This window comes from Dreissena polymorpha, chromosome 12 (genome assembly GCF_020536995.1).
Source record: "Dreissena polymorpha isolate Duluth1 chromosome 12, UMN_Dpol_1.0, whole genome shotgun sequence".
Lineage (NCBI taxonomy): Eukaryota > Metazoa > Mollusca > Bivalvia > Myida > Dreissenidae > Dreissena > Dreissena polymorpha.
The window spans coordinates 36,339,293-36,360,199 of NC_068366.1; the positions used below are offsets into that span (position 1 = coordinate 36,339,293).

General features: G+C 34.9%; 2 protein-coding genes across 10 annotated transcripts in view; one reads left to right on the forward strand and one right to left on the reverse strand.

Annotated features, from left to right (window-relative positions):
* LOC127852154 (protein FAM228B-like) overlaps positions 1–7,368 on the forward strand; it is a 33,572-nt gene extending 26,204 nt beyond the window's left edge. For all 5 annotated transcript variants that reach the window (XM_052385990.1, XM_052385993.1, XM_052385991.1 and 2 more), the window contains one exon: positions 5,304–7,368. In XM_052385990.1, the coding sequence (XP_052241950.1) occupies positions 5,304–5,601 (298 nt within the window). In that variant the 3' untranslated portion in view covers positions 5,602–7,368. The remainder of the gene's footprint in view (positions 1–5,303) is intronic.
* A 1,380-nt stretch (positions 7,369–8,748) lies between these two features.
* The window catches only part of LOC127852152 (transmembrane protein 135-like), a 150,155-nt gene continuing 137,996 nt past the window's right edge, over positions 8,749–20,907 (reverse strand). For all 5 annotated transcript variants that reach the window (XM_052385989.1, XM_052385987.1, XM_052385986.1 and 2 more), the window contains 6 exons: positions 20,568–20,769; positions 19,103–19,270; positions 14,738–14,878; positions 12,916–13,014; positions 11,436–11,503; positions 8,749–11,056 (listed from right to left, as the gene is read on the reverse strand). In XM_052385989.1, the coding sequence (XP_052241949.1) occupies positions 10,936–11,056; positions 11,436–11,503; positions 12,916–13,014; positions 14,738–14,878; positions 19,103–19,270; positions 20,568–20,769 (799 nt within the window). In that variant the 3' untranslated portion in view covers positions 8,749–10,935. The remainder of the gene's footprint in view (positions 11,057–11,435; positions 11,504–12,915; positions 13,015–14,737; positions 14,879–19,102; positions 19,271–20,567; positions 20,770–20,907) is intronic.

A 20,907-nucleotide genomic window follows, 5' to 3' on the forward strand; every position in this document is an offset into this window, starting at 1 on the left:
TTTAATTTCATAGTAAATATTTTAGCCTTTCAATTTTTAATATCTCCCTTTTATCTAATTTTACAATAATATTTTAATTTGAACACTGCAGTATTCCCTGTAAAATAAATAGATGAGTTTAAGGAAAAGTACAGTGATCAAGAATAGTAACTGTTTATAGTCTTCTTTTTTAATTACCTTCCTTTTTTTCATTTCCATATACTTAATTCTCTACAGCATAACTCCAACGCTATATAACTAATTGATCCTTGAAATATAAATAGATGACACAGGTGCCATGTTTTATAAATATTATTCTACTCTCTAAAACAAATGTTGTCATACAAGCAAACACATTTCGGCGGGGATTTGGCACTTCTGTGACAAGCTCTTGTTTTATACATATAGCTTTTGACCACTGTTTGAACAAATACTGCAAGTTTGAACATTTGATTTAGGATTTTCATGCAAAATCAATCAAATTGTGTAAGTATTATACTAACTTTGATTCATCTTAGTTAGAAAATTGGGTTTGGAAACAAATTCCTTCCTTAAAAATTAAACTCGGATCTTTTATCTTTTATAATAATGTGTATAAGTATATTTGTTTCATTTATCCCTCTCTCATAACATTATAATTTATTGGTATTTTAATTTGTATAAATATTTTTAGGTCGCAGTTCATATTTTATTGTGCTCCCCCAAAAAATTTGGGGGGGAGCATATAGACGCCACTTCGTCTGTCCGTCCGTGTGTCCTTGTGTCCATCTGTGCACAATTTTTGTCCATGCTATTTCTCAGCAACTAATGACCGGAATTCAATGAAACTTTATGGGAAGCTTCACTACCAAGAAGAGATGTGCATATTAACAGCAGGTTCTGGTCGGATGATTTTCACAGAGTGATGGCCCTTTGAAATTTTCCATTAACTGTACATATAGTGCAATTCTTGTCCGGGCTATTTCTCAGCAACTTATGACCGGAATTCAATGAAACTTTATGGGAAGCTTCACTACCAAGAGGAGATGTGCATATTATCAGCGGGTTCTGGTCGGATGATTTTTCACAGAGTTATGGCCCTTTGAAATTTTCCATTAACTGTACATATAGTGCAATTCTTGTCCGGGCTATTTCTCAGCAACTAATGACCGGAATTCAATGAAACCTTATGGGAAGCTTCACTACCAAGAGGAGATGTGCATATTATCAACGGGTTCTGGTTGGATGATTTTTTACAGAGTTATGGCCCTTTGAAATTTTTTATAAAAAAATTATTGTCCTCCCAACTACTGTGCCCTCAAGACGTTTCCTTTTATCTGAATATATAGTGCAATATTGTGACAAAAAAAAACTTTGGGGAGAATCGCCCGTCTCCGACGGTTTCTTGTTGTTTTGGTTTAATCTTTAAAATTGAATGCTTTATTTTCTATTAATGTTAAAACTGTATTATATGTAACAGATGATAAAATGCTGGGTAACAATTCAACATTAATAGTCTTATAAAGAAAAAGAGAGACAGAACATAACCATAAAGTTGACATTTTTACTTGTAGGTAACTTATGTCATGAAATTTGATATTTTCTTGTGGGAAATAAAACATTCAATTATTCACATTTTGCATATAATAATATTTAGGTCCTTTGTAGAATTTAATTAAGGATGTGCAGAGGTTGAAGTTAGTAAAAATAACAATACAATCACTTTTAAAAATGTAGTTATACCATATTAATAACATTTTCTTCAAAAATTAACCCATTTATGCCTAGCATCTAGAAAAAAGGCCTTGGCAAACAGCGTAGACCCAGATGAGACGCTACATCCCTAATGGAAATAAATTGATCCAATTTAGAAGGATGGGAGAGTTCACTCGGCTTAAAAGTGTTAATAATGCCAAGTTATATGTATTGCATATGCATATATTTACACAAAGTAAAATGCCTGTCTGAATAAGAAGAGACAGCTTGTTACATCCATTCGCTTCTGTCTAACATCACTTTCTGACTTAATTTAGGTCCTTAAAGAATTCTAAGATAGTGTTTAGTGTAAATTAGTGGTAAGTAACCCCCATCTCACCTGCATTCACAGCACTTTTGTATACATGGTAATTTTGTTGTAACTCCCTTCATTTGGGTATTGGGTTTGCTAAAGAAAAAAACTTACTTTAGAAATATATCTGTGTCTGCAGTTTTGGTACGGTTCATTTTTCTACCTCAGCTACGAAGTAGAGGGGGAATCTCTGCCTGTAACAACCGACCGTTTGTCCGTCTTTCTGTGTATATAGACAACACATTGTCCTATAAAGTACTTTAATTATTGTCAATCTATAACATTCAAACTTGCATGTATTCTTCCTTATGTACAATATTGTATTATCCTATGATAAAAATTCCTCAAGTATAAATGTCCCTTTTTCAAGTTATACTTTCTATTTCATAACTATACAAACTTGCTTCATAATTATTCATGCAACATGGGAGGAAATCTTACTCTACTGTGACAAGCTCTAGTCATGTCAGCATTTATAAAAATGGGTTACTTTAAGTTTGTACATGGTCTTCTTATTTTAGCACATATTTACAAAAAGCAAGACAATGTTACTTTTTAATGTAAGCACTGATAATGTCGCATCTGACACATGTTTTTAATTTTATACCATATGCAGTTAGAAAAGTTCAGGAATTTAAGCAGTGAGCTAATGTTTGGTGAGCTAATAGATTTCTGCCTTTGATGATTTTTTCCATAACTTTAAATGACAAAAAAACAAATTTTACGAAAACATGCAGTTCAAAATAAATAACTTAAGTTGTTCACTGATATAATTACATCATTTGATTTTGAAGACATTTTTTCTCCAAAAAGCATTATGATCGGTCAAAGAAATGTAGGCAAATAATTGGCTACAACGTTGTCTTGAATAAAAAATCATATGGAGAACAAGGTATTATTAGTTTCACCGTTAGTATATCCCCATACACTGTCAGTTACTAAAGGTGTAACGATTATATCTCCACCGACTACTCGATTACTCGGTGGGTATGGAAATTACTCAGGGGTGTATGGAAAATACTCCATGGGTACGTGACCACTCTAAGCCAATCGGATTAGGTCATTTTTGTTGGAGGAGAGATATGCGATGATGTTACAAAGTTATTATAAATCTTTTTGAATGCACACTGGGTATTTAGAGATCTTAACTATATAATACTGTGCTCATCAGTGCTTCTGAAACCAATTTCTGTATTGCTGAATACCAGTATTTTTGCAGCACAATTGATTTGGTATTTGGTTTGTTATAATAACATTTACATATTTTGCTATGCAATACATTACTTATATGCTTTCCTTTATAAATAAACATGCATAGTGGCAGGATACTGAATTTTGCTGTTGTGTTTCATCATCATAATCTGTAAATCAATGATTGTCATTGACATTATTATTATCATGATTATCGAAATTGTTTCATCATCATCATCATCATCACCACCACCATTATTATCATCATCATAATCTGTATCATCATCTTACTCAACCTCAATGTCATTTTCAATTTCATGACAATAAATAACATCATCATCACTGTCATCAGAATCATCATCGTCACTAACATCTTCTATTCCTGCCATGTCTTCTATGCAGTCAATATCATGAATATGGTTTCAGTCAGTCATGCCTGTCTGATGAATGTTTGGGTCAGTACAGTAGTAAGTCCACGCATTAACTGTTGTGTTGTCATTTAGCATCAGGAATGTCCCATATGCAACTGTGTGTTTGTGTACAACCATTGTGTTCCCACAGCATGGGCCGGACTTACTTGAGAAAACACTTACTGGAAAATAATTTGTAATATATGCAGAGGAACAATCTCATATTGTTCATGTGCTGCATAAGTTGCTGTGGTCATGAAAACTAGAAAACTGGTCCAAGAGCATATTGTTTTGAGATTTTGCATGATCTATTTTTGAAGCTAACAAACAGCAACTTGTTTTGTTAGTTGGATATTGTACCTTAACCCATTTATGCCTAGCCTCTAGAAAAAAGGCCTTGGCAAACAGTGTAGACTCAGATGAGACACCACATCATGCGGCGTCTCATCAGGGTCTGCACTGTTTGCTTAAAGGAATTTCTGTAAGAAATATTCTAAATATAGAAATAAATATACTAGACATCCCTAATTTTGGAAATAAATTGGTCCAATTTACAAGGATGGGAGAGTCCACTAGGCATAAATGGGTTAAGCATGACTCCTTTGATCCATTAGAAAAATTACATTTTCAGCACGCATGCTTACTAATACCTATGGCAAAATGTTGGTGGTTCTTTCAAAAATTCATGTTGTAAAACAGGATTAATAGCGCAACTAACATTCTGACTTTCTAACATTGATTGGGATCCAAGGTTCACTTTGTTGTGGTTTATTGTCGTATCAGCATAGTAGATCTGTTATAACATTTATGAGTAAATTCTGGTTCACTCCGAGTGCTCATAATATTTATGCTTAATTTAATTTTTATAAATCAATTGCTTTGGCTAACTAGTTATTTACACTGATTAATTGCTGTAGGAACTGGGGACATTTTTGCTTTATGCACATTTTCATGGATTTTATGTATGCATATCGTAAATCATGATTTATGTCAGTCAATTTTTCTGTTGGCCACTTATAAAAGCCACATACATGTAAAAACTCGAAATCAACAAACATTTTGTAATATCTTTTGTAAGTTAACCCATAAACGATCAGTGTTCCTCAAAGCAATAGCCAAAATCTCAACGCTAGATGTGGTCTGGTTTTTATGGGTATACTTTATTTTACAAAATATTTAATGAAATATTTAATAGTTGATTTTAATTTTTTATGTGGCTTAAATGATTGTGAAATCAAACTACTAGTCTTCACATTTTATATTTTCATATTTTATTTTGATCTGGGACAACCCAGGGCTTGATGCATGCGTGTTAACTATCAACCTAGATTTGCGTGTAGCTTTTCTGGGAGTTTACTTTCTGCCTTGACTGGATTTTCGCTAAGAAGAGATTTTCTTTAAATGAAAAATTCCATGACAGCGCAAAGTATCATTCCAGATTAGCCTGCGCAGTCCAGTTATTAAAATATGACCCGTTTGTGAAGCAATACTAGGATAAAGTTGTCAGTTTGAGAAGCATGGCCCTTTGCAAAAACAAGAACTTCTAATAGCATAATTATAATCCATGGAACTGTGTGCTGCTTATACAACATTTTGGTTTTGCTGCTAATAAGTAAAGGTTCCTTGATCATTGTTTAGAAAAGAACCTCTTTCAGATAACCTTATGGATTTTTCAGAAAACGGATGATAGGAAAATTCAACAACACCGACATCAATTTCGAGCAATGGTCCAGAACTCCCTACAATCATGAGGCAGTCGATAAGGAGTTGCAAATACAGAAAAAGAGACAATATTCAGAGGATCAGAAACCCCCGTTCCGATATCCTTTGATACGTCTGCCGCCGAAATTGTACCCGCGTTACCCGCGTTCGGTCTCGTTTCAAGATCCTCTCGTGCAAGAAATACCAATTATGACAATGGAGCCTTTGGACCAGTCTGTTCAACATATGAGCTTGGATGCAGGTGGTGAATAAATGCTTGTGATTATTTTTTATTTATATTTTACAATTAAGAATTATGTATGCTTTATATAGATATATGTAATTATGATTTTTACTGAATATATTTTGTAATTTATTTATACATTTTTCTTTTGGTGCCTTTGAAAAAAAAATAGCAGTATAATGTGATGTCCCTCTAGTATATTTTGACAACCATGAAGTTTAAACAAATAGTTTTTATTTTTTGACTGACAGTTTGGAAAACATAAACTTTTTTTAAAATCAAACAGAAATTATTCTTGTTTTTCTACTGTGTATGGAGAGCATTTTGCATGTAAATTGTGCCTGTTGTTGATACTGTTGCTCATAGAAGTAGTGCATATTATTAAATGCATACACATTTTTATTTTTGATAGACAATTAATGCTTCAAACCAAAGTTTCTACCTGAGTGCCTTAGTAGCTTAGCTTTGTTGACTGATGAAGTATAGTACATGATAGATTTAATTCCAGACTATTTAGATAGTTTGAAAACTGGCATTCGCAAAGCCAAAATCAAATGTAATGATGACATTAAATTATCAATTTATTGTTAATTAATATATTGGAATAATTTTTATTACACCAGCATATTTGTGTATTTCTTTAAAATTTGTATTAGTGTTATTGCCACTAAATTTAAAACAGATTTGATTCGGAACCTCTTCATCGGAATGCATTGATTATATTTGCCTTTTTATAAATTTTACAACTACATGAATTGCTGGGACAAATCAAATAATTCTTATGTTCTTTGCACTTTAATGTGAATTGTTTACTGATTTGTTATTGTTACTTGTTCCATTGTTAAGGTTCTTTCAAAACCAAAAAAGTCCAGTAGTTTTAATATATACAAAATGTCATAGGGCATAATATCACTAGATATTATAACCAATTTGTGATAACTTTGATAGTGAGTTAAGAAATATTTAAAGCAAAACCAATCAATTATCTGTCAAATTGAAACTTCAGCATTTGTATTAAATCAGGTCACATAATTTTAAGTCTCAGAAATTGAAAATGTTACTATAAATGCTATTGATGACTCTAACCTTTTGTGTTGTTTTTATAAAAATGTGATAAGTTAAAGTTAAATGAGCTACTGCGGTGCAACTGCCATCAGCTGTTCTAATAATTTGATTGTTTTTGTTATTATTTCCACTTTTTGTTGTGTTTTGTCAGCACCAGTATTTGCTAGTCATGTTGGAGGAAATATTTGTCTCCCATCTTTATGTGATCATTTAAAACATTCAGCAATCACTCGACCATTTAGCATATACGACAACTGATACAGTTTGACCATATAAAGAAAAGAAACATGAATTTGATAACCTTATTAAGATTGGTCTTTATATATATATGCCGTAGGCAGTACAGCCTGGTTTTTGTGCAGTCTGGGCAGGAGCTATGCTGTAGGATAGTCACTCAAGGTTTTGCCGTCACATAAGTGGACAGTGTAGTTCTTTACCAGATTGCATGAATGCAGCTGGATTGAGCTACATATGGACCCATTTTAGTGACACCGCTCATGTTTTATTGCACATATTACACTTAAGCACTTAACTAAATTAAATGTTAAGTTTTTGTCTGTTTCTTCTAAATCAAAAAGCACATTTCATGCCAACTTCATTTTACTGTGTTTTTTTTAAATGTTGTTTCTCAACGTCCGATTTACTGTGTACTTTTTATTGTGCTGCCTTCAGCCCTTCTCTTGTTGATATATTCCTGAAAAGTGTGCAAAATAAAATTACAGTTAATTATTTATATTAGTATTTTTGTCCAAACACCCAGTTTGAATGTGTAAGACTTGTAGTTCTGAATGAAGTACTTAATATGCCAAAACAAGAAGCTAGTCATAATGGCCTAAAGTGCTCAACCTAGTAGGTCATAGAGGATATGGTGTCCGCCTGGTGGCCAATCATTGGTTCAATTTTCACTGTGAAAGCGTTCTTTAGATCTCCCCAAAGACACCAAGTACTGGTTCTATCCATATTCAATAAGCGTTTCAAAAAGACTTTGGCTTTTGATGCAAGTACAGGCAAAACCCGATGGCTTGAACTTGCTTGGCTCGAATACAGGTTTGCTCAAACTTTTCTTGAGGTACTGATTTTGCCATATATTCCTATCAATTTCTGTCTAATGGCTTGAATTTGCAAGGTCTGATTTATCAGATGGTTGGAACTGTTGTCCCATTCCTGGTCACAATTTTCTCATGTACTTTTGTCCGTTAGGCTCCAACTCACCACGGGTTGCTGTTAAGCAATTGGGATCGCTTGATAAAAGGTAAACCATAAAGAAGTGAATAAATGAGTCACGTTCTGAGAAAACTGGGCTTAATGCATGTGCGTAAAGTGTCGTCCCAGATTAGCCTGTGCAGTCCCCAGGTTTTTTCAGAACGCGGCTCAAATAAATACATGCAGTGCTGTTTAATATTTCAGTATGTGTGTATAGTGCCTATGCATGTTTTGTTTCTACGTGCTGTTTCTTACATGTACCCGTAAATGTGCTAGGTACAAACGTGCTGATATAATATAAATTTATTATTCAAAGATCAACTCCTTGAAAAATAATGTAATAGTGATCTCTTCACAATAGCCACTATAGCACTTTGAGATAATTGCTCTTTTTAGGTTTTATGAAACTTTGTGCAAAATGAAAGAGGTTTTGCACAAAAGAGAGTGTGACAGACGGCTGCATAAACTAACAGAATAATGCCTACAATATCTATATATCTACACCTAATGGCATGAAGGTGTAAAAAGACACAAGCCACTCTGTTCCCTTGCTCAACGATGACATCATTGTGAATTGTAATGATTTATGGATGTCACTGAAACATAGAACATCCAAAAAATCTTTTGACACATTAATCTGATATAGTTCATGGAAAACTTTTTTAAATACACTTATTAATAGAGTAATGATCAATAGATTTTAGAAAAGAATAGATCAATAGTTATTTTGAAGTGTGTTATTTAGTTATAATGCAGATAACTATAATTCCAAACTGCAGTAACCAATGCTTGCACATCAATGTATTGTTAATATTTGTTATAAATTAAAACACAAAAGCGAACACTTACTGAGTGAAAGAAAAGATAACGAGTAAAAGAAATGAAAGTGACTCAAAACAAAGTCAACATACTTTCACTTAAATTTATCCAAATTTATATAAATAATCAAGTACTATAAAAACATGATCATAATTATGAACAAATTTTAAATCAATTTCAATAAAATGACAAACATATACAAAATCATTATTGTTTACAAAATGCATGTAATTTGGGTATAACGCAAAATATCGTACAATCTTTAACCAACTGTATGTTAGGGGGCAGAACCCCAACAGTCCCTTTGGTACTTAAATGTTAATACCCTGTATTATACTTGCAGTTTGAATCAATGTTTTTTTATCAAGTTAATTTGACTACTAAAATGAGATCATATTGAATCAAATATTGAAGAATTGCTGCATGTCGTATGAGAAAAATTAGTTGAGGTAATAGAATATTGACAGATCAATATCAAAATTTCATGTAAAACAATGAAAAAATGCATATTTACTAGGTCTGTCATTTATGCTCTGTGAAAAAAGGGGGTTTAATGCATGTGTATAAAGTGTCGTCCCAGATTAGTCTCATCAGGGACGACACTTTGCGCTTTTAGGATATTTTTAGTTTCAAGAAAGTCTCTTCTTAGCAAACATCAAGTGTAGTAGGCGAACAGTGTTGTCCATGATTATCCTGTGTGGACTGCATGGGCTAATCTAGGACGACACTTTACGCACATGCATCAAACCCCCTTTTGGCTGAGTAAGGCCCCTTTACCTGAAACTCAAGACCTCTTATTGGCATCAATCATTCACAAGTATGGTAACACACTGTTCAAAGATATTAAAACAGCATTTACTGTCATATATTTCTTTTTGTTTTAAATTAGGTCCACTATGGAAATGACATACGTACAATGCAGCATTCATAAATAAAGATCAGTGACAATTTTTGTGATATATGTCAAACATGATATTATTTGCAGAAATTTACTAACTCTTATTTCACAAACCTATCAACTTATAGTGCATACTAAATGTATTGTATTACAATCAAACATCTGCAAACAGTATATATTATGTTAAAGTATAAATAAATTTCAAGCAGATATTTAACATTATAGCACAGGAAGACAATATACAAATATCAATAATGGCTAAAACACTTACAAAATCATGTAGTAAATTTACAAAATTTAATGCAAATGTTTTAAGTCAACAATATCATTTGAACAGCTTTTGTTCTACTGTTTCATGTAATTCTCATGGAGCATATTAATCAATTTTTTATTAAAAAATACATTTCCTTAAAAAATAAAATTACATGACATGTGTCCATGCACAGATGCACCCCAACTGTCTAATTTTGTCACAAAATTCTACTTATGTAAAAAAACAACAAGCCATTTAATGATTAAATGTGACCTCTCCTCTAAGTTTGCCTTGACCTTTAAGGGAAAGGAGATGGGATTTACACATGACACCTGCCTTGGGATGGTGGTCATTTGTGGTAATTTATTTTATATGGAATGTTCAATATGTTTATGGCTAAATTTAACCTTTGACCTTTAAGTGTGGCCTTGACCTTTGAAGTAGTTAAACCAACATATCCTCTTATGATAGTTGACGTTTGTGATAAGTAATTTAAAATGCATCAGATTATGGCAAAATTCTGATTGGTTTAAACATATTATTCCAAAAATAAAGTTCTGGTTGATACAAGAAGCTTTACACAGACGGACAGTGCAACTGCCTTATGCTGCCTTTTTTTCAAAGGATAGCATAAACATAAATACATACCCTATCATAGCAAATGTATGTATGGCAATGCCTTATAAATGATTACATAATTTAAATACTTTAACTTACTAACATCTAACTGATTGTAGCTACACAGCAGTGATGGACTTATGATGTTTATGAAATAAATATAAATTATTTCATGAACATTTTATCAAATATCCAAAACTGTATTATAAAACTGATGTTAGCTAGTCATAATACTGAAATACAATAATGAAGCCTCATTGGTAAAAATGCTGAAAATTACATCGTTCATTAAATGATTCATAAATCAAATCAAACTCATTTTTTTTACCAATTATGCTCATATTATTAAAATCAATCAAATTCATCATGATTGTTGTTTTTATCACAAAATTGAAAGCCATCAGTCAATGTAATTATTTTCATAACAATTTCATAGATGCAGCCCTGCCGTTTAATCAAAATGTAAATATTCCATCACAGATTGCATGAACCCAAGCTGTCACCCTCTCAAGACGTTGGCTTCACGAGTTTTGTGAAGCGCATGTCATAATTTGGCCAGAAGTTTGGATTGATGTGTGAGCAATTGTGGACCCATGGGTCTAAAAGCTTACGATTCATCTCAGCAAACCTGCAACAAAATACAAACCAATCAAATACTTTCTTTAATTTTATTTCAAGAGTTGTTGAATGGGTTGTGCCAATATCAAAGCAAACATACCAACTAGTTTTGTGTCCTACCATATAATCAACCGGCAGTTTCATTAGTCCAGAAGACAAATAAATCAGCCAGCTATTTTGACCGACATTTTATAAAAAACACCTGATCGATTATTGAAGTTTAAGTAAAAATAAACAAATTCCTAAATCAGCCAGCTATTTTGACCAACATTTTTAAAAACACCTGACTGATAATTGAACTTTAAATAAAAATAAACAAATTCCTCTTTTACTTAGGGATATGATACACCTACTTTAAAACTTAATGACTACACTACACTAGGTTGTACCTGTTGCCTGTAACCCTGAGTAGAAAGTTCCAGTAGGCAGGGCGGAGGTTGTGGGGTTCTAGGACGGCCTGGAAAAGGAAACATTATGAACAGAATGTGGAAGCCTTGACAGAACTGTACAGAAATGACAACTAGGGTCCTGTCAAAGGAATTTGAACAGGCCCGATTGACAACATGTTTGAAGACATAGGTGGATAAATAATTTTGAGTATTAGACCAGGGTGTGTTAGTGCCCAGTTGAAATTTGCTTTTTCAAGACAGAATTGATACACCCACCATATATGGAATCTCAAGCCTGGTCTCTTGAGAAGATTATAATTAATACTGTATAAGAAATGTTTTACAAATGCAATAATATTAATAAAACATGGTAATGAAATAGGCTTTTTGGAATTCAACAGAAGACAGGCAAATATATCTGACCTTAGGTAAACAGTTAATTTTTTGTGCAATGAGAACTTGACACTTTAGGGCAAATGTTTTGTATCTTATTTAGAAATGTGACGCAGACACAACAGTTTAACTAGAGAAATAACAAATCATTTTTAATTTGACCTGGGAACAGTTTGCAGACGCATCTAACCCAGATTCAAACTTGGCTTACATATGGTCAAGAGAACAATATTTCCAAGTTTAATCAAGATTGAATTGTAAATATGGCCTGTAGAGTGGTAACACAATTTTTTAAGATTAGACCCGATGAGCTAGTTTTTCGACACACACCTGACCTACTGTAGATTTTAAATTTGAGCTTACAACATGTCCAGATACATATTCTGCTAAAGTTTCATCAAGATGAAGTTATAAATGTATTTTCAACTGTGGAATTATGTTTTTTCTGAGATTTGACCTGTTGACCTAGTTTTTAAACGCACATGATCCAGATTCCAACCTGGCCTAGATATTGTCAAGATAAACATCCTGACTGAGTTTCATCAAGATCGATTAATAAATTACTTTTTAGAGTGGTAGCAAGTTATCTAAGATTTAATGTGGTGAACTAGTTTTTGAACACAAATAAAGAAGAATCGAATGTGGCCTAGTTATTTTCAAGATAAAGATTCTGACCAAATTTAATAAAGAATGAGTCCTAAATGTGGCTTCTACAGTGGAAACAAGTTTTTTTTAAGCATAGAAAAGGTCTATATAAACAAAATGACCAAATATCATCAAGATTAGATGAAAAATGTGGCCTCTAAAGTGTCGACGACCAGAAAGTTGACAACTCACACTGCACATCAGACACCGCATGATGGAGATAAGGTGATCACAGTAGCTCAACTTCAGCATTTCAAGCTAAAAATGGAGTCTTGCACTTCTTAACTTTATGATGAAAATATTTAATTCCTTATGAAATATGGAAGTAGTTCAGCAAAACTTAGGTTGACTGATTGACCAACCAACAAACTGATTGACAGAAAGACTCAACTATACCACCATAAAACTTTGTATGGTTATCAAACGTTGCAAGGAGACTTACTGCATGAAAGACAATGGAGGTAGAGATACTGTAGAGGATGATGTCCGCACAGCGGATGTACGGCAGTCTGCCCAGCTCAATACCCTTGAAATACAGCATCTGAAATACACACCCCACAATAGAGCTGCAGCAAATATGTCAAAATAGTATAGGACCATTGAAACATGGCATCTGAACTATACAACCCACAATAGAGCTGCAGCAAATATGTCAAATAGTATAGGACCGTTGAAACATAGAATCTAAAATATACAACCCACAATAGAGCTGCAGCAAATATGTCAACAATATTGAAACAAGAATCTATAATATAAGATACATATATGCTGCCAATATTTTAGTGTTAGGGCAGCAGAAAATTAATCAAATACATTTTTTGGTCATATGCCACTCTGTAGAGTTGTCTCTACTTGCCTTCATCTCAAGGCCAACACACTCTATTTTGCTATACCTTAGTTTATGGTAATAGTGGAGCTCTTGTAGAAAACAGTGGACAAACAATCAAACAACTACTGTATTAACTCATTTAAGAAATATGGTTCTCAAAAATATGGGCCAATACACTGGATTTCATCATACATCTGCCACTTTGAGTGCAGACTATATGGTTATATGGGAGCTCTTGTGGAAAGTAATTCACTAACAAGCCTAAAACTAAAATACTTACCAAGTAGGGAAATACTAAATAATTTAGGCCCATACACTGGCTTTATTATGTTTACGTTGGGTAGCAGATTTGTTGTCCTCTTAATGACCAGGAGCTTATGAATTTTATCCCTGCTGTCACTTGTGTGAACTTTCTTCAGATCTCCCCTAAAGACACCAATTACCAGTTCAACCAAGGAAAGGGACTATAGCATTTCATAAGCCTTCGGCTTTTGATGCAATCTTTTCTAAACAAGGGCTGTTTGTAAAACATGCATGCCCACCATATGGGCTGTCAGTTGTAGTGGCAGCCATTGTGTGAATACGTTTTTTGTCACTGTGACCTTGACCTTTGACCTAGTGACCTGAAAATCAATAGGGGTCATCTTCCAATCATGATCAATGTACCTATGAAGTTTCATGATCCTAGGCCTAATTATTCTTGAGTTCTCATCAGGAAACCATTTTACTGTTTCGCGTCACTGTGACCTTGACCTTTGACCTAGTGACCTGAAAATTAATAGCGGTCATCTGCCAGTCATGATCAATGTACCTACATTTGTGTATGAATTTTCATGATCCTAGGCGTAAGCATTCCAGAGTTATCATCAGGAAACCATTTTACTATATCGAGTCACTGTGACCTTGACCTTTGACCTAGTGACCTGAAAATCAATAGGGGTCATCTACCAGTCATGATCAATGTACCTATGAAGTTTCATGATCCTAGGCGTAAGCATTCTTGAGTTATCATCCGGAAACCATTTTACTGTTTCGAGTCACTGTGACCTTGACCTTTGACCTAGTGACCTAAAAATCAATAGGGGTCATCTGCCAGTCATGATCAATGTACCTATGAAGTTTCATGATCCTAGGCCTAAGCATTTTTGAGTTATCATCCGGAAACTATTTTACTATTTCGAGTCCCTGTGACCTTGACCTTTGACTTGTACCCTGAAAATCAATAGGATTCATCTGCCAGTCATGACCAATGTACCTATGAAGTTTCATGATCCTAGGCCTAAGCGTTCTCGAGTTATCATCCGGAAACCATCTGGTGGACGGACCGACGGACGGACGGACGGACGGACCGACATGAGCAAAACAATATAGCCCCTCTATTTCAAAGGGGGGCATAATAAATAGGTTTAAATGAATACACTGGATTTCCCTATACCTCAGCCACTCTTAGTGCAGAGTAAATGGCTATGGTGGAGCTCTTGTAGAACATCATGGACCAGCCAGCAACGAAGCCTGCCACCAGACCATGCATGCTGTCATCCTTGTCCCTACACCAGCGCAGCACGCAGTTCAAACCCTGCAGAAGTCATGTTTCAATGAGAGCTAACCCTTTCCCCCATCAGAAGCAAAGTAAAAATGGCCATGTGCAAACTGCATAAAACCAGAACAGCCTGCGAGTAACTCACAGTCTGTTCAAGTTTTATGGCTGCTATTTGCTGCCTATCAGTATTTAAGTGTTGGAAATGAAGCCTTTGAAATTTAAATCCAGTAAGAAAGGTTATTGTACTTTCAAACTAACAACGCGTAAAAATACGTATCTCAGTGGTAAAGGGATGATTGTTTACAACCAAGTCTGTCAAAGTCATACAACTACAAACACAACTGATATTGTATGTACAATTTTAGAAGAGATTTTCAATCCTGTTCTTAAAATTAAGCATTTCAATTAAATCTTATCGTCCATTCACAATGAAGCTTTAGTGGTCAAAAATTATAATATTTTTTTCCTCATCTTGCTCCCTTAAAGGGACTTGTTCACAGATTGTTGAAATTACAATCTTCCAATATTTTATCACAGATTCCAAAACAAAAGAAAACTATTAATCAGGGAGCAAAATTCCAGTAACATGTATTTTGCAGATTCATACAAAAAAAAACTTGTTAATCAATAATCATTTAAAATGGATAAAATTATAAAGCATCAACAAACTCAGAAAACCCTTTTTTCCTATCTAAAATGTTATTCTTTCCATAATAATGAAAATCTACAGTTCCGTGGTTAGAAATAGCAATTTAATGCATTTACTGACACTTGACATTTTCTAGGCTGATTTCAATACAAAACAAGAGGCCCCAAAGGGCCCTGGGTTGCTCACATGAGAGACTTAGATGGAAAGAAACAAAGATTAAAACTCTTCAGCAAATATTTCAAATTATTAGTATGACAAGACTGACTTCAAAATAAGGTGTTCCAAAGTATTCACAATAGGCCTATACAGAAAATTACCCCACCCACCCTGGCGGCCATGTTTTTAATACCCAGATGTTTTTTAAATATATATATATATATATATATATAAGGAAAATGCATCTTACAAACATATAGAGAAAACTGCCCCATCCCTTGGCGGCAATGTTTTTCCACTGATCCGGACCATTTTCGAACTCGTCCGAGATATCAATGAAACCAATGTTTTGATCAAGTTTCATGATGATTGGGCAAAAATTATGACTTCTAGAGTGTTTACAAGGTTTCTCTATAGCCATATAAGGAATACTGCCCCGCCCCCTGCCGGCCATGTTTTTCAATGGACCAAAACCATTTTTTAACTCAACCAACATCATTAAGACAAACATTTTGACAAAGTTACATGAAGATTGGGCATCAAATGTGACTTCTACAGTGTTCACAAGTTTTTTCTTTTTTTTGACCTAGTGACCTAGTTTTTGACCCAGCATGACCCAGTTTCGACCTTGGTCGGGGTACCATTGGGAAAAATGTTCTGACCAAGTTTCATGAAGATCGGACAATAAATGTGGCCTCTAGAGTGTTCACAAGGCAAATGTTGACGACGGGCGCACGACACATGACGGACAAAAGGCGATCACAATAGCTCACCATGAGCACATTGTGCTCAGGTGAGCTAAAAAAGCCCGATCTATAAATAAGTCTCTTTAAAAACAACAACCCTTCTGTATGAAATTTTATAACAAGAGGGCCTAAAAGGCCCAAAGTCGCTCACCTAAGATAACAAGATATTATTGGAATAAATCTTCTAACCAAGTTTCACGAAGATCGGAAAACAAATGTGGCCTCTAGAATGTTAACAAGGTTTAACTATAGCCATATAAGGAAAAATGCCCCGCCCCCTGGCAGCCATGTTATTCAACCAACCGGCATCATTTTTTAACTCTTCCAAGATATTATTTGGATGAATCTTCTGACCGAGTTTCATGAAGATCGGACTATAAATGTGGCCTCTAGAGTGTTAACAAGATTTTACTATAGCCTTATATAGCCATATAAGGAAAAATGCCCTGCCCCTTGGCGGCCATGTTTTTTCAAGCAAACGTAACCATTTTCGAACTCATCCAAGATATCATTAAGACAAATCTTCTGACCAAATTTCATCAAGATTGGCAATAAATGTGGCCTCTAGAGTGTTAACAAGGTTTTACTATAGCCATATAAGGAAAAATGCCCGGCCCCCTGGCGGCCATGTTTTTCAACCAACCGGCATCATTTTCCAACTCGTCCAAGATTTTATTGGGATGAATCTTCTGACCAAGTTTCATGAAGATTGGACAATAAATGTGGCCTCTAGAATGTTAACAAGATTTTACTATACACTGCAACTCCAATATATCGCGGTTGAAGGGGTCCAAAGATCGCGACCGTGATATATCCGGCGCGCGATATAAATTGTAAGGTTATGTACGCATGTATATGTATGCATTAGCATCGTGATGCAATCTCAAAACACGCTATTTACCTACCTTATTCAATTATGTGTTATATCCATATGTTATTCATTGGTATAACACAAAACATTATTCCTTGTGAGTATTTACAAATGCATATAATTAAATTTGTAATCCGAAAAACATTGCCGAGTTGTATTGTTCAAGAAAGCATGCACAAATTAGACCCATGTACAAAATGACGTCATTCATTCTCATGAAAAGCATGGGTTTTAATAGTAGTGCATTGTGACAAACTGAGGGATCTTAACCTCTAAATTAAAAGCAAGTACTTTAAACTGTATCTAACACACACAGATTGTTGAGATAGGTCAGTATTGACTTGCGACATTTACAGTTATAATTGTGTACACCTTCATGTGTGCACTTGTGCATTTCTGCAGTTCAAAGCAAATTCAATACAGAATGGTAACACCCGAAATGACCTGTGATGTTTGACAAGAGGGGCTATTGTTTATGGCAGTACACAGGTGTTAAAGTGATATACAATGTAAGCAAACAATCTGGTCAAAACTGGATTATGAATGTTGGATTAAAGTTGATGAAAAAAGGGAAAAATACTAGCTTGAAACGGATTTTAATTCATCAAATTCTCAGATTAAAACATTTTATTTGGGGATTATGCTCGCCAGATTTTTGGGAGCCATAGCCGATTCGCGATATATTGGACAACACGATATAACGGACCATGATATATTGGAGTTTCAGTGTAGTCATATATAGCCATATAAGGAAAAATGCCCCGCCCCTTGGCAGCCATGTTTTTCAAGCAAAGGTTACCATTTCTGAACTCATCCAAGATATCAGTGGGACAAATTTTCTGAGGGAGTTTCATGAAGATCGTTAAATAAATGTGGCCTCTAGAGTGTAAACAAGGTTTTACTATAGCCATATAAGGAAAAATGTCCAGCCCCCTGGCTGCCATGTTTTTCAACCAACCGACATCATTTTCGAACTCGTCCAAGATATAAATGGGATGAATCTTCTGACCAAGTTTTATGAGGATCGGACAATAAATGTGGCCTCTAGAGTGTTAACAAGATTTTGCTATAGCCATATAAGGAAAAATGCCCCGCCCCTTGGCAGCCATGTTTTTCAAGCAAACGTCACCATTTTCGAACTCATCCAAGATATCATTAAAACCAATCTTCTGACCAAATTTCATGAAGATTGGACAATAAATGTGGCCTCTAGAGAGTGAACAAGGCAAATGTTGACGTCGCACGACGGGCGACGGACAAAAGGCGATCACAAAAGCTCACCATGAGCAAGTTGTGCTCAGGTGAGCTTAAAATGTGATAGTCGAACTTCATAATAACACAAAAACAGTGTGTTTATAAGTAATAAGATTATTTCTTGTTTTCTGATAGCCTAACATAATATTTCATGTACTTGAATTATCAATTTTGATACAAGAATGAATAAAGAATGGCAATACTTAACGTTACAAGTAAGATTAGCCTGTGCAGTTTGCACAGGCTAATTATGGTCATCATTTTTTGCCTTAAGAAGATTTTCGGTAAGAAGAGACTTAATTTCAAAACAAATAGCAATAAAGCAGACAGTGTCCTCCATGCCTATGCAGAATGTACTGGCTAATCTAAGACAACACTTTAGGCACATGAATTAAGCCCAGTTTTCCCAACCCAAATGAGTCTGGTTCTGAGAAAATCTGGCATAATGCATGTGCATAAAGTGTCGTCCCAGATTAGCCTGTGCAGTCTGCACAGGCTAATCAGGGACGACACTTTCCGCCCAGTTTTCTCAGAACAAGGCTCATTGCATGGACAAATTCCTTCAAACCCATGGTCAGTCTTACTCTATATATTCCAACAAAGCCTGCGAGGAAGGCTCCAAGCTGCAGGTTGGTGGTGTTGAACAGAGCAGATATCACAGTCTTAGGTCGTCTGAACACTTTGGTGATGGTACTCAACAGTTTTATCACAGCCTGAATCACATAGCCGATGCCAAACATCTTAAGGCTACCCTGTAAATAGAAAAAAAAAAAAATCATATGAGCTGCTTTCTGAGAAAACTGGGCTTAAGGCATGAGCGTAAAGTGTCGTCCCAGATTAGCCTGTGCAGTCTGCACAGGCTAATCAGGGACGACACTTTCCGCTTTTATGGTATTTTTAGTTTCAAGGAAGTCCCTCCTTACAGAAAATCAAGTTCAGGCGGAAAGTGTCGTCCCTGATTAGCCTGTGCGGATTGCACAGGCTAATCTGGGACGACACTTTACGCACATGCATTAAGCCCAGTTTTCTCAGAACACGGCTCATATTGTTAACACAACAATCTTGTCACATCCAGATATACCATGTAAAACTTGTCACGTAATTTTAAGCTACCATATAAATATAAAGAGACTTGTGCAAACTTTAAGACATCAAAAATTGAATGTTCTATCACAATCCAAACAATTGAATTTTTTTTACTTTATCTTTACAATAAAGCACTTTGGAGGTAGCCATTTCTAAAAAAAAAAGTCGCTTCTATAAATTTGCTAAAAGTAAATGATTTGTTATTATAAAAAAACAAGGGCATGAAGAATAGTCTACTTGATAAACCTACAGTTATGTCCCTTATATCAACAATAAGCCTGTACCACAATCCCAACAAAGTTTATAAACCCTTACGTGGTTCAAAACATTTAGGCAGGAGAGATGGTATGACTTTGTCTTACAATAAATGTGTTTATGTTTAGGTTTGGTTGTGGCAATATCTGTCATGATTGATCTCACATGTATTTGCATTTACAAATTTGATGTAACAGCAAACAAAAATGTTCCTGTAACATGGTATACTCAGGAACTTGGCCAAACATTCGGTGAAAATATTAAACCCATTTATGCCTAGCGTCTAGAAAAAAGGCCTTGGCAAACAGCGTAGACCCAGATGAGACGCCGCAAGATGCTGCGTCTAATCAGGGTCTGCGCTGTTTACTCAAAGGAATTTCTGTAAGAAATATTCTCAATATAGAAATAAGTATACTAGACATCCCTAATTTTGGAAATAAATTGATCCAATTTCGAAGGATGGGAGAGTCCACTAGGCATTAAAGGGTTAACATAAGGGTCAGGAGTGCCCTCAATCACTCACCTGAGTTCACTGACACCAATCACTAAAAATACTTGTCCAGGTGAACTTGTTTTTGACCACACTTGACCCAGAGTCAAACATGGCATTGATAATATAAAGATTAACCCATTTATGCCTAGTAGACTTTCCCATCCTTCTAAATTCAGAAAAAGGCTCAAATACACACTACACATTATGTTCCTTACCTCAAGCACATAATACACACATGCATGCTGGTGCCTGCATAGTCTGTGCCTAGGACAGCTCTGCAACAATCGCAACACATTGGCCCATATGTGCTGCACTGTATTGTGTCTGGAACTTGACCTTGACCTAGAAACATCTTCAGTAACCATGGAAACCACATGTTCCCCTGAAGGTTGTGTCTCACTTGCCCCGAACACTTTTCTGTAAAATACAATTGTTTCATTATTTCATTTTCATCTGGAATGTCATATTAAATCTGACCTCTTAGCATCTTGAATGTAATATTTAATCTGACCTATTTTCATCTGGAATGTGATATTGAATCTGACCTATTTTCAT